The sequence below is a fragment of the Cuculus canorus genome, chromosome 5 (assembly GCF_017976375.1).
Source record: "Cuculus canorus isolate bCucCan1 chromosome 5, bCucCan1.pri, whole genome shotgun sequence".
Taxonomy (NCBI): Eukaryota; Metazoa; Chordata; class Aves; order Cuculiformes; family Cuculidae; genus Cuculus; species Cuculus canorus.
The window spans coordinates 29468906-29483269 of record NC_071405.1 but is presented as its reverse complement, the minus strand read 5'-3'; the positions used below and the strand labels follow the sequence as shown (position 1 = coordinate 29483269).

The window sequence follows — 14364 nt, the reverse complement described above, 5'->3', positions numbered from 1 at the left end:
ATATGGACCTGATCAACTGTTTCCTTGATTTTCCTAAGGCCAACATTCAAATGCATTTGCTGTTCCTCCAATTCACTCCGTTTCTCATTGAACAAGTTGGCATAATGGTTGATGAAATCTAAATAGTGGCGTGGTGTGATTGCCATGGTTCTGCCTCCTCGTTTTGCCAGGCGAGCGTTAGCCTTTAGGGAAGAAAGAATTGTAGATTGGTTTTAAACCTATTCAAATGCCGAAGACCATACTTTTTAGGAAACTGGTGCATGATGCTGTGGCCTATAGATCAACATCAGTTAAGCAATATAATAAATCATACCTGGTGGAGTGTCTGATGAACAAACACACAACTGTTAACAATAGCTTCCCTATGTGTTGGTGGTTGTGGCAGTTTATCGTACACAACTGGCATGTAATCTGGCACAATGTAATTTGGTTTCTCAAGATCCATTTTGCTCGTGAACTCTTTGCCAACTTGGTACAGTGCCTCGGTTGACCAGTCTCCAAACCAGTTCAAGACACATCTGAAATACAAAGCATTTGTGAAGACTTCCCAAAAAGTACTGTTTTAGCAGTATTTATAACTTCTGTATTTTCCAACACAGATTACCTGTTGAAGAGCGCAGGAGAGGTAGCTGCCCTGTCTTTCAGACCCTCAGAAGATGGATTCATAGTGAACACAACATGGAGATTGCGAATAACTTGGCTGGTGAACCATTTGTAGAGTTCTTCATGCGAATCTAACATTAAACCTTCTTTCTGTGCTCCTTCTTTACACTGAGTCATGAGGGTGGCATATTCATCTCCTTCAAAGAGACCAGGAACCTAAGTCAAAAGATAGCAGCTGTAGTTCATAGTTCTCAAAAGTTGCTTAAAGTATTTACTTAAAATCTTCTTACCTCTCCGTTGGCTAAGAGAGTGTTCATTCTCTCCAGGAATCCAGAATCCAACACATTGGATTCATCCATTATAAAAGCTATTTTTTCATTTTTACAGCCAGAACGTCTCAATACTGTCCTAAGGTCTTCATCAAAATCTTCACCTGTGTATTTTCTGTGAACCTAGTAAGATTTAACATCAGTTATGAGCACTCTGTTTTAGCTTTTAAGGGGATTTTTTTAGTGGTCAATATTTAAGAAGTGTGAGTTTTGACTAAGAGTGTTTGTTAGGTGAAACTAGAACACCAACCTTAATTTGGTAGACGCTCAAACCGTTCATCCAGGCAACAAATCTCGAGAGAGTTGTTTTCCCTGCTCCACTGACTCCAATAAGCAGCAAGTGTCCCTGTGGCTGACGGAAGATTCTGTAAAAGCACATAAACAATTATATTTTAATCAACTCACTGAAGCTTCTCCTTGAGCATGTGAAAGAACTTCAAAGTTAGTACCACAACTGGCACATCTTCCGAGCTAGGATCATGCTATACAAAGGCCAGAAATAGATAATCTATTGACAACAATAGGACCATGCTCCAATTCTTAATTAGTCTGTACTTAAGTGACTCTATTTTAGAACAAGTCTCTCAATACTTTTTATATGAGCAGCAACTGAAGTCTCCACTTACCGGTCAATTCTTAACACATGATCCAAGACTTCATTGAACAGAACAAGTGGTACATCAAGTTCTTCTTCATAAAAGACTTTAAGCCTTGCTTTCACATAGTCTCTTAATTCTTCTTGATCCACTGGAATATAATCCTAAAAGAATCAGTCAATACAGTGTTAGCATTTAAGCTTAAGCGAATTTTGCTTAGGGATCAATTTACGAGTAGATGAAAGCAGAACTATTAGAATACTTAGTATAGCAATCCCATACAAAAGCTTAAGAACGCTGTACTCATTTAACTTGCACAAGAACACATCCATAGTTTTGAGTGACACAGACAGTGACATGGGGTTCAAATATGGTCATCTACTGAACCTATCATAGGCTGAGCCTGTGCTGATAATCACTGAAGAAACTAAGTAGCCCCTCACTCCCCTAATTTATTTTAATCAGCCCTTCCTAGGCATTTGTTATTGGTAACAGAGATGGGTAGCAGGATAGATGGACTTTTGCCTTTACCCAATGGAATTTCTACAGACTGCCCAGCTGGATCATTTCATATTGCAAGAATCAGTCATCAATAAAATGTATAATATCAGCGCTGCTCAAGGGTTGCTGTCTTAAACTGGTTTAAGTTTCCATAAGCAATAATTCAGCAACCCTCTGAGAGCGTCATCCTGTCCTCAAGAAATATTATTTAGTACTGCCTTTTTCTACTCTGGAAGATCTTACAACAGTAATCCTGGAGTAACACCTACTAACTCTGTGGTGGAATGCACTTCAGATACTCATAGTAAGAATTTCTTAAAGCTTTAACAGTTTAACAAAATAATGTGCACTGACTTCCCTGTTAGTACAGTCATAACAGCAGCATCACTCAATTAATCCCGAACTATATTGTTTAATTTTACCTTTGACAGCCAGTTGCTGTATAAGATAGGTCTGCTCATAGCTTTTTCTTTGTCAATATTGGGAAAGTGCTTCAGAGCAACCATATCAATGTTCTCATCAGTCCAGCGTCTCTCCTCATCTTCTACAAGTCTGGATAAAGAAAGAAGTCAGTGACTACAAATCCTCTGTAACAGCAGGCTATAGTCACATCACATGGCAGTGCTACCACTGAAGTATGCTTCTGCTTTGCACAGATATGACTCCCGGTACTGTTAAGTTAAAGCAAAGACAAATATTCTTCTTAGCATTCCAGCTGTTTAAAATGAAGCACACTTCAGTCTGATTTTCTAAGGATAGGTGGCAAAGAGTGAGGAAAATTTCATTTTGCACCCTTTCTTTTGCCCCATCTCCTTTACGTTACCTGTCTTGGAAGAGACGTAAGGCTTCGTGGGCCCAAATTCTGATAAGACCTTCAACTGGTAAGGTTTCTAGTGGCCTTAACGCTTCAAATATACCTCTCACCCATCGAGTCATTTCACGAGGTGAATAGATGTAGTGTGGCTGTGTGTCTTGAGTGAATCTCTCCTGAAAATTTAAACTTGATTAGTTACTTCATCCCAGTCTCACATGTTTTATGAGCCTTGGCATTGCAAGGTATTACTTTGCTATTGTTCAGTGGCTTTCGCCAGAACTAAAGCAATTAGTTGAGTTCCTGTACACATACTATCCTTATGAGAGGCAAACAATGCATGTTAACTGATTTGGCATAAAAGGAAGACTTCTAATCAGTTTGGCGTTGTATTTAACAAGTTACCTGAGACATTGTGTAGAATTCTACCATAGCAGCAGTGAGAGGTTCTGCATACGTGCGAAGTGATGGGATCAGCCTTAGCATGGCACGATTGAATGTTCCATATATCTGAGTGAGTGAAGCTGGCCCAGGATAGTCCACATAAACCACAGGAACATGTCGTAAAAACCTGAAAGATTAGCATATTACATAGCCCAGAAGGTCAAATTACACTCTCTACTATTTTCATTATCTGCTGCCAAAGTTAAATAACTGCTTGATTCAAAATTATCAGTAGTAACTGCAGTTGGTTTGATTACTCCATAGTGACTCAGAACAAAAAGCATTCTGAAGTATCTGTCCACGGCATTTCAGACAGGTTACTCAAGAAGCGTCACACTGAGTCCCCCAGCTGGCCATCAGGATAACAAACAACCAGCAGCTAATTCAAAAGCAAGGAACACAATTCCAGCACAGCTGGTGTTCAATGAGTGTATTAAGAATGGATTACATTGTCAATGCTTCAATTTTCACCCCAATTCTGTTGCTATATTGAGCTTACTAGATACATCACCTATGTGAGAGGGGTTTTCTCCCAGGATCAGTAGGTGGATTACATGCACCAACAAACTGAATCCTCTCCAGTTTCACCCATGTCTGGTCTGATGTACGATAGAACCCTCCATGCTCCACCATCTGGAGAAAAAAAAAAAAGCAAAATAAAATCAGTGAAACACTGTATTTCTCTGAAGGTAACTGTTATGATAGAGTTAGTTACAAAGAAAAACAAACCTGTCTAATGAAGGATATGACTCTCTGCGTGCCATACTTATCCATATCTGGCAAGTTGATTTCATCACAGAACAGCACCAGCCACTTTCCTAACTGCACAGGAGCCAGCACCACTCCGTTAGGCGTACGCCTGTACTCGCAGTAGTGGTCAAAAGTTTTCAAGAGCAGTTCTGGAGTAGTAGCACTAGAAAAGTTCAGTCCAACCACCTTAAAAAGAGAATAGTAAAAAGAAACAGTTGTAAGATACATTATAAAGTACATGCATTTAGTGTACTTCGGGTTACTGCTTGTATTCTGACTGTATAATGTTAGCTTCCCACTGCAAGTTCTCCATTTACCATGCCAAAACCACTCCTTGCCCAGCCTCGTACTTAGAACGCCGCAGCTTCATGTACCCATTTCTCCACCTAGATACACCGAATGATGACAGCTATACTTGAATATAAACATAGATTTTTAAACACTAAATGGAGAAATGCTCCTGTACCGTTAAACCAGTAAAGGAAATAGCTTTAACATTAAACATCTGAAGATAAATTTAGATTCTGATGAATATAATCTTCAAAATTTTTTTTGAAGTTTTTTTTCCACGCTAAATCAAGACTGCTTTAACCCTTAGGGAGATTAGAGACTTGGTACTACTCCATGCACGTGCACACTACTCTTGTATACCTCCATGTCAGGTAGAGCTCTGAGAGCACTGAAGAGGGTCATGGTCTTTCCAGAACCCGGTGGACCACACAGTACTAGGGGCTTGTGTTCTGCCAGCCAAGTATACAGCAATGCTTCATGGCGAACTGTATCTAGGGTTGGTACTACAACGTCAGGAGCTGCAACTTTGTGTGTCTCGACTTCAATCTGCGGAACCTTGGATTGCCATGGCACCCATTCACCTGTAATGGACACCTAGGACCACAAAAACATAACCAAGACAATTTAGAACAGGAACGTAGTTCCACCTTAGTTAAGAGATTTTTTAAAAAACCACACAATAGTTTGTGGCATCAATTCTTATGTGATTATTTTAAATAGGCAGCTTGTTCACTGAACTGCAAAACTGTAAAATTCAAGACAGCCTCATGTTTTATTTCTTAATTTTCATCTCTATAGTGTAAAGCAAGTTTCTAAGAAGACAAACGAGCAACGCTTTCCTCATAAGAAAACTTTACCTCATAGTCAATTATAGGGATGTTGGGTGCAGTCGGCAGCGGCACAGTGGTGATTCTCCTGATGTATTCTCCCAGCTCTGCTCTCATTTTCAAACGACTGTCTCCAGAAAGAGACCAGAGTATTGCATAGACCAGGTACCTCTGAAAGAAGCAGCAAAAGCAGATACTGGTTGTAGACCAACAGAACAAAATTTAATGAGTAATAAATCAAATCTAGCAGCTACACTAACATGGCAAACAGCAGTCATGTAGCATATTGCATTTACCTGGATGTAACGCTCTAGTTGATCTATCTGCATGGGGAAGTCTGGATGATTGGCATTGTACTGGGCCACGTTGCGGCAAGCTTGATGCAACATGGAGAACAGAGAACCAAGACAGCGCAAGCGGGTGAGATCCATAATATGCTCCAACTTGAATGCATGTTCAAGTGCCTTAGTTACCAGGCCATTAGATGTGAAGTATGGCTGCATTATTGTTGCAGCATCTCTCTGAATCTGTTGGGGGAGACAAACACTGCTCAAAACTCTTCTCATTTGATTACCAGGCAGCAGGAAATAATTTTGTTTAAGGTTTGAAATGCTTCAGATTTTCTTCTTAAGAAAAAACAGGCTGTCATAAATTTGACGTACATATACTACTTGTGACATAATGTTCTTGCTACGTTATCCCGTAATGCAATCCATGTAATACCTGCAACATTGGGGACGCTGCTTCTTCTCCTTCATCTTCTTTGCCCTTTCGCCTTCGCTGAGCTTCCTCCTCACCTTCATCCAGAGGAATGCTTCTCAGTCTGGCCAGGAAGTTATTGAATATCATGTCTGTACTGAGAACATCCTCACTGAACCAGACCATACCACATCTTGACACAGTAGCCAGAGTGGCATATTTCAGATCCTGTACCTCAAACATGATACGCACCTGAAGAGCAGAAATTTAAAGCAAGAGTTTGAAGTCAAAACAAACTAACCAACAACCAAAACCACACCAACCCCCATACCCTCTCTCCCACCAAAAAAAACCAACCAAAACAGAGACCTTTTTAAAGTAAGTTCACTTGCATTTAGCCTCTAAATATTTAACAGTTGTATTAAACTAACCTAAGCTAAGTTCATCATTATTGCTTATTGCCTCAGACTTAAATAATCCACAAAGTTTGTCTTACAGGATCAGAGTAAATATAACATGTTTGTTTCCACAAAGCTCCTAACACCAGCAATCCACTACATGAGACCAGTATTACTCTGCTTGTGATAAGGAAGAGGACTAGTACTAGTACAGATTAAGGTAAAAGCATTACGTTTATAGGACAGCACGTTAACATAATGTAAAAAGAGTAACATTACGTTTGGCGGAAGGCTGAGACGTTCTCCATTTGGCAGAGTCAGCAGTTTGTTGTCATCCAAAACAGAGTTCAAGTTCTCAACCCATTCAGGGTCTACATCACCATCAAAGATAATCCACTGGCGTTTTTGTAGTTCACCTCTCACATTGTCTATGATTCTACATTAAAAGAAATATTTATTGCAGTAGAGAACAAAGACTCAGTAAGGCCAGAATATCCATGGCACAAATATACCAGCCATTCTTCATTTGTGCTTTTAATGACTCACTTTCTCAGGACATGTGTGAATAAGCCATCTGTCCATTCTCTGGTGTTGGGATCCAAAGTACCATAGAGGTGATCTTTGCTGATTGCTTTTGGATCTATAATATGAGCAACACCTTCCACACCCTCCAGCCGTTCAAGGGCTTTCAGGAGCACTCTCCAAGCCATGCTCTTTCCACTTCCAGAGGGACCAACCATCATCAATCCATGATTTATCTGTGTAATCTGATACAGCTGAAGAACCTGTGACAGAAGAAATAATATACCAAGCAAGTCTTAATTTCGGTAGCCAATCTAAGCTTCTATGTGTTGTTTGCTTAAAACAAGAAAAAGGAAAAAGCTTCACACCCTTCATAATAAAAAAGGAAGGGTAGTCTTGTACTTCCACATTTTCATTTTTACATTTTACCTTTTCAACCCACATGCCACCAACTTCTTCTCCATCACCATAGGTAAGGTACATTTCCTGACACACTTTCTTAAGCTCCTCTCGCAAGGCTGTCATCTCCCCGCGATGATACTGTACTCCAGGGAACACATCAGAAAGGAGACTGAAGAGCAATGGAATGTCTTCTGCCACCAGTTTTGGTACCATAGTTTCACATACACTTTGGATCAGGATCTACAGAGAGAGTTATGTTTTAGTTAAGATTTTCTCTTCAGTTCACTTTATCAAATGTGTTTGATTAGGAATACTAAATTAAATACTTTATTGATAAAGTACCAGTCCACAGTGCTCTTGGTAAAAACAGACACTGATTGGGTTTCATCTTTGAAACTATAAAATTAATTCCAACTGATTTTCAGTTTACAAAACTATTGTTTCTTATGCCTCTTCACTATGCTTTTGGTACGATCTGCCGAGGAACTGAGCCGCAATAAGCATCATGAATGCACCACTCCATAACAAGTAGCCTTCCATTAAGACTCAGGGACTCCTGAGACATGTTCAACTTGGTGCTTCTAAATTATGAAGTTACCACCCTTTGTAGATAGATAACATTAATTTGCTTGCATGGCTTAACACTAAATGGTAAACACTGCAGAGTTGTTTGCCTCTTTTAGTGTGCATCCTGTACTTTATCACAGAAGTAGACTGTTTACACACACATTACCTCTTGTTCTGGCAAGTTCTCAGCGATTTCTCCCTCATCAACAACTTCACCCCGCTCTTCTTTCTCTCGCTTTATCTTCTGAATCCTCTCCCTCTTCACGTTACCTGCACTAACGAGCACACTCTTCAGTGCTCTCAAGCCAAAATCGTAGTGACTCTGGGAGGACAGTTGTTCATCACAAAGCCTAAGACACGAAGGAGACAAAGTACGATTTGATTCTCAATAGGGACCAATGCAACACTCGGTAAATGTCACCGTTTACTTGAAATGATAGCTTTGAACAATAAGCTCTATTTTTACTGACCAGAGACAAACTTGTTACTCACTTGAAGAATGGCACTATCTTATTGGCAAGCACTTCAGCTGTACGGAAACCTTGGGAGTACAACATGACCTGGGCAATCAACTGACGATCTGGTTTTGTCATTGCCAAGCTACGGAACAATTTCTTCAAATTGTCAGGCAGATTTGATCTGCCTGCATAGCCAGGATTCATGGTGATGAAGATAGCCATGTCAGGGCTCACTTTGACTTGTTTGTTCAGCAGCTCACAAGTAATAGGTGTTGCAGCTGAAAAGAGAGTGCATCTGGTTACACCTGAGTCAGCGATCAATCACCCTGAGAACAGAAACCTATTTTGTTCTATTTTACTTTCCTACGGTAATGGACAACAGATTCGCTAGTACTGCAACTCAAATACTCAAATAGAATTTTCTGCCACAAATAAAGCAGTTTCATCCTCAGTTTGTTTGGAAGAACTGACACTGAGCAACAAAACATAATGAAAGAAGTTAGAAATGCTGTACAACACTATTAGGAATGAACAATTACATACTCTTGTCGTAGTTGGGGTTGGAATGCTCTCGCAAGGCTTCCTGGATGCACTGAACTTGCTGTGAAACAGCAGACAGCATACGCTCCTCAAGTCTGTTGAACTCATCAAAGCAGCCCCACGCACCCACTTGGCAAAGTCCCACAAAGATGCGTCCCATTGCCTGCACACAGAGGGGAAAATTTACTGAAGTTACATGACCATTCTTCCTTACGCACAGGCAAAAGAAGCAGAAAACAGCACTCGATGCAGTGAACCCAAGGCAGGAAGGAGCTCTGTTTAGTATGCAGGTTGCCACCTTTGTAGTACTTAAGAGTTGCCAAAGGTTTCCAAATGACATTCAGATGTTCACAGCCTCCTCCAACTACAAACTATACTGCAGTGTATTTACACACTAGTCAAGGCAAGTCCTCCGCATAATGTTCTGCTTACTGGCATCATTAATGCCAGGTGCAGTTCTAGTCCTTTATCCTAAGGAAGATACTAGAATTACAAAACATTTCAGAAGAGCAAATTGGATGGCCAGAGCATGATAAGGATTTCACCTAAATAACAGTCTTTAAGGTAGGTTTCTGCAAAAGGCAACATGAAAGAATATGACGGAGGTCTAAAAGCCACTGTCTTTTCCAACACAAGAACCAAGGAAGTGTTATAAACGGTGAAAGGAGGTGCTCCTTCATGAAGTGTATGGTAATGGCAGTGGAATTTTTTGGTAGAGAATGCGATAGAGGCAAATATGTACATGGATTCAAGGCGAGAAATGAGTACCTGGAGAAAGGTTCACGGGAGCATGAATGAGTAACCCATTTCAACTTGGGATCTCTTGATCTTCACAACTGTCAGGGTCTGGGGCAAGGAAGGAATATCATGCACTACCCCTGATCTTACTCCTCCCTGGGTGTTTTCTTACAGTCAACACTAGAGGCCCAAACTGACTTAAGGATCTCTGGTCTGAGCCAAACATAGCTGTACAGTAAAAACAGAGGGGCAACCTGATAGAGTTTAGGAAGAGTTGTGATTCCTTGTTCATATTTTATACTGTTGTGTTCATACATACATATACATACTCCTGACAGAGGATTTTGAGACCTATGACATGCTACAGTTGACAGAGACATTTCATCTGGTTCTCAGTTTGAAGATACCATTATTTTTTAAATATCTGAGTAAATTTTCTCAGTTTAGAGTAATCTTTCACATGCTGAGGCAAACTCCAAGTTATGTCTCAAAGAGTAATCTGTAACCATGCAGCTACTTCTGCAGTTTCACACTCTGATCGGTTCTCCATTAAACTAGTATTATCAATGCAAACTAAACAATTTTAAAGTTACTTTCCTAAATTCAGCTTTTAGGTCTTGCTGTTATAAAAGCACCCATTTTAAAAAAAACAGAACACCTTCCCTACCCCCAGCAATGTTCTGCCCTGCTTTTCCTTTATGCATTTTTTTTGTTACAGAGCATCTGTATGACCAACAGACACCCACTCAGCTAAGGCTTACAAACAAATCATCTTCAAAGTAAATGCTCCTGACCATACTAGAGTTCTGAAGAGATTCCTAATGCTTGTTAGCAAAGACCATATTTTTTAATCAAACAACTTACCTGAAAGTCAAATGTTTCATCACAGTTGAAAACCAACACAAAGCGGCCAAGCTGATGTCCAAGAGCCTTAACAGATTCTGTTTTACCAGTACCAGCAGGACCTATTTGTGAAGTGGGAAAGACCTATTTTAGTGTTTATTGTCTGAGGTACCACTGCCTACTCATGTAATCTGCCAGTATGTTGATTCTCATGGTCCCTGACAAGAGCATTCAATGAAAACTGTATCTGTTACAGCCTCCCCCAAAAGACTGTTTCGTTATTCAATACCTTAGTTATAAGTGTTCTGAATGTTTACATTGAAGCTATATGTTAGAGAGGATGACTTTTTACACTTATCTCAAATTTTTACTGTACTTCAGTACAAACTTACCAAATGGTGATCCTCCAAGCCTTGCCTCCAGGGCTTGTGTCATTGTCAGGTAACAGCGGTCAGTAAGAGGAGTCTGTACTAGCTTATCCTGAACACCAAGGTACTCAAACCCATAGTTGAATTTGGCATTTGCCATCTGAATGGAGAGCTGCTGCAACACATCTGTCTGTTTTGGGTCAAAGTAGAACCGCATTTGACTGAGCCACTCAAAGGATTTAGAGTTGTCGATCTTGCTTTTGATGAGTGATCTTGTAACATCTCTCTGGTGCACCAACTCGGTGATCTGGAGAACAAAGTAAGTCCTTAGACCATAGCAACAAAAGTCATTGCTAGTGAAGCTACAGCTTTGTTTGCCACAGAATCCTACAGCTTTTTAGCTTAGCACAGTAAATTGCCACCGCTTAGAACTCATAACCTACCAACAGTCTCCGTCTTAAAAATTTGTTGCTACAAAGGCAAAACCAATAAAGTGGACTGCTCCTGTAAAGACTTCTCCTTCCAGCTAGCCCACTAATCCATTACACTACTAAATCAGATAACTTAATTGCCAAAAATTACAAAGACAAGTACTCCTAAAAGAGGCCAGGTATTTCCCTCTAAAAATCTATCAAGATACCTCAGGATGACTTTAACTCTCCACGCCTTTCTCAATTCTTACTTACAAACAAAAGCATATAATAATTATAATAACAGGCAGCTTAATGATTTATTTTACTTCTTAATTAAGAAGTCAGCAACTTCCATAATTGGAAGACCTAGTCTGAAGATCAATTCAATAAGCTAGGCTATAATATGCTATCGTGCGTTAAGCTGACTAGTGAAAAATTATCACCATCACAATACTACAGGATTGGAGCTTGATGCAGTTGTTTAATTGCACAAAACCTCTTCCTAGAGCAAAACGTATGTCCTAAACTAGTAATTAAACTTTAAAAACCCCTCAGCTGCGAACCCAGAAGAAACAAAGAGGTTTTTACTTACCAAGTGCTCCAGTTTCCTTCTGCGAAGAGGTGGCTGCTCCATCAGCACAGAGTCTGCCAGGACATTGAGCGTGACCTCAACATTAGCCAACACAGACTGGAGAGGACTGTTGTCCCCAGCTCCACCATTGAGGGCTGACTCAACGTTCTCAGACCATGCAATCTGGGCTGACAGGACAACAAGCTGAGCCTGTGGAACAAGAAACCTCATCAGATAGTTTTCCTCACTGAAGTACCAAAGTTGCAGTATGCTTAAGTGTTCTGTATTCATACCTGGTACTTGTCAATCCAAGAGATGTAGACTGCTGGATCAATCGAAGTTGCTTTTCCAAAGATTTCTACTTCAGTAACAGATTCAGCAAGCAATTTGGCAAGGGTCACTCTCATTTCTTTCTCAACAAGAGTAAGCCACTCATTGATCTTAGGATGTTCTGTGATGGAAACTGGTGTTTTGAACAGCACCTATAAGAATTAGGCATAAGTCAGCCCATGTTCACTTATTTTTAGAACATTATTTAAAAAGACATATCTCAGGTATACCTCCTCCCCTTCACGTGAGGATATCCCAAGAACCACTGAATTATCTTCATTGAGAATAATGCTAGAAACGCCAGCAAACATCTTCTTGAAGTGTTTCTGCAGCTTAGCAACGTTTTTGCTGTTTCCAATGATTTCAAGCAAGTCTTCATCGCCCACAAAATAAAACCTAATAAATACATAAAATCAGATCTATATCAGAACTTCAGCTATTACTTTTAATTATTTATGCTTCATAGATGGCCCCTACATAGGAGTAATAGACACTTATCTCCCTAACATTGCAAGAGTTCATGAACCATACATTTGCCAGAAGTTACGCTTCAGTTTTATGATTAAGTTTCAGTTCATAGTAGTCTGTACCATACAAAAGCATATACAAGCTACATACTGTGGCTTATTTTCTTTATCTATCCACCCGCAAAATACATACAGCAAGCCTGGGATTGAATTAAGTCTACTATGCAGGGAAAACTCTTACTCAGTACCTCCCTCACCCTTGCTCTCTTGCGCTGTCCTAGTTTCAGTTGGGATGAAATTAATTTTGCTCCCTGTAGCTGCTGTGATTTGGATTTAGTATGCGAATAATATTGATAACACATATTGTTTTAATTGTTGCCAGGTAATGTTTATGTTCGATTGGGACACAGTTAATTTTCTTCCCAGCAGCTGCTCTTTTTTAGATTTAGTACGAGAAGAGTGTTGATAAAATACTGATGTTTTCAGTTGTTGTTAAGAAATCGAGGACTTTTTGGGTTTCCCATGTTTTATGAGTGCACAGGTGCATAAGAAACTGGGAGGACCACAGCCAGGCAGCTGACCCAAGTTGGCTAATGAGATATTCAATACCATATGATTTCATACTCAGTATATAAAAGTCAAGTTCATCAGGGGCTGGATCTTGCTGATCCACGATCACTGCTTGAGATGGGTTGCGTGGTTGGTCATTGTGGGGTGAAAAATTGCATTGAAGTGTCCATCGCTTTTTGTATATTTATTATCATCATTATTAACATCACCTCTACCTTTGTTGTCCTATTATACTGTTTTTAATCTCAACCCATGAATTTTGCTTTGCTTTCTGATTCTCTGACCCATCCCACAGGAGGCAGAAAGGGAGCAAGCAGCCGTGTGATACTTAAGACTGCTGGCTGGGGCTAAACCACAACCCACGCTACATGCTAAAAGACAAACCAGTTGAGGACTACAGATAATTCGGAACCAATGACTTAAATACCAGATTGTGACAGTTTAGACATTGACCTTCAATCAAATGCCAGAATTAAGCAGTTCAGAATAGAACCTGCAAGTTACAGAAAATCAGCCGCAGTGGTTCCTTAAACAATACCTGAATCTTACGACCAGCCGTAGATGAGTGAGTAGGGGAAGTTTTAGTTTCATTTCCCATGAAACAGCTATAACTGGATTCTGCATTTAGGTGACACATTTAGATGGTAATAACATATACACAATACATAAAAATTGGCAAAGGGTCTGCAGAACAGCACACCAATTCCTGCACAGAAACACCAAGTTACTTTACTTCAACAGTCAACTAAGATCAACTTCTTACCGAGGGAAAGAGGACCTCTCCCTTTCCAAGTACTCTCCCAGTGCCTTCTGTATCTTCCCAAGCAAATCTGCCAGTCTTTCTAATGACCTTTGCACACCTTGAATGTTAAGAACGTCCATCACAAGCGGAGATTTGGACACCTTTTTCATGAGTGCCAAAAATTCAGTGCTGATGCTACAAGTAAAATAACAGTACATTACTGCAAACTCAGTAACCACAGTTGAGCAGAACACTGAAGCTCTAAATAATATAATAATAATATAATAATAATATAATATATAAATATAATAAATAATATATAATATATATTCCATAAAATATATATATATATAATTTATAAATAATAAATATAATAATATTTGTCTCTAAATAACCTTGCGAACAGTTGTGGCTGCCCTAGCGAACACAAGGCTAAATTCCCCAAATAGGTCTCCATCTACCTCAAGTACACAACAACAAAATCCAAGTTCCTTGCAATGTTCAATCTATTAATTCCATGGATGAAGGTTTACTTTTCTTTAACTCCTGAAGAGATGTATAAATCTGGTTCTTTGACCTGACTG

The 14364-nt window shown here is 39.7% G+C and overlaps 1 protein-coding gene across 1 annotated transcript in view; it reads right to left on the bottom strand.

The window, feature by feature from the left end:
- Positions 1–14364, bottom strand: part of DYNC1H1 (dynein cytoplasmic 1 heavy chain 1) — a 46439-nt gene that overhangs the window by 16367 nt on the left and 15708 nt on the right. Inside the window, exons 23-49 of the mRNA XM_054069084.1 lie at positions 13802–13975; positions 12232–12397; positions 11965–12153; positions 11693–11881; positions 10712–10994; positions 10341–10441; positions 8742–8901; positions 8233–8476; positions 7907–8090; positions 7201–7413; positions 6796–7034; positions 6529–6685; positions 5876–6103; positions 5449–5679; positions 5183–5323; positions 4686–4919; positions 4014–4220; positions 3796–3917; positions 3246–3411; positions 2853–3016; positions 2452–2581; positions 1559–1692; positions 1183–1297; positions 894–1055; positions 605–819; positions 314–518; positions 9–182 (exon numbers count right to left, since the gene is read on the bottom strand). Of these exons, the coding sequence (XP_053925059.1) occupies positions 9–182; positions 314–518; positions 605–819; positions 894–1055; positions 1183–1297; positions 1559–1692; positions 2452–2581; positions 2853–3016; positions 3246–3411; positions 3796–3917; positions 4014–4220; positions 4686–4919; positions 5183–5323; positions 5449–5679; positions 5876–6103; positions 6529–6685; positions 6796–7034; positions 7201–7413; positions 7907–8090; positions 8233–8476; positions 8742–8901; positions 10341–10441; positions 10712–10994; positions 11693–11881; positions 11965–12153; positions 12232–12397; positions 13802–13975 (4927 nt within the window). The remainder of the gene's footprint in view (positions 1–8; positions 183–313; positions 519–604; positions 820–893; positions 1056–1182; positions 1298–1558; positions 1693–2451; positions 2582–2852; positions 3017–3245; positions 3412–3795; positions 3918–4013; positions 4221–4685; positions 4920–5182; positions 5324–5448; positions 5680–5875; positions 6104–6528; positions 6686–6795; positions 7035–7200; positions 7414–7906; positions 8091–8232; positions 8477–8741; positions 8902–10340; positions 10442–10711; positions 10995–11692; positions 11882–11964; positions 12154–12231; positions 12398–13801; positions 13976–14364) is intronic.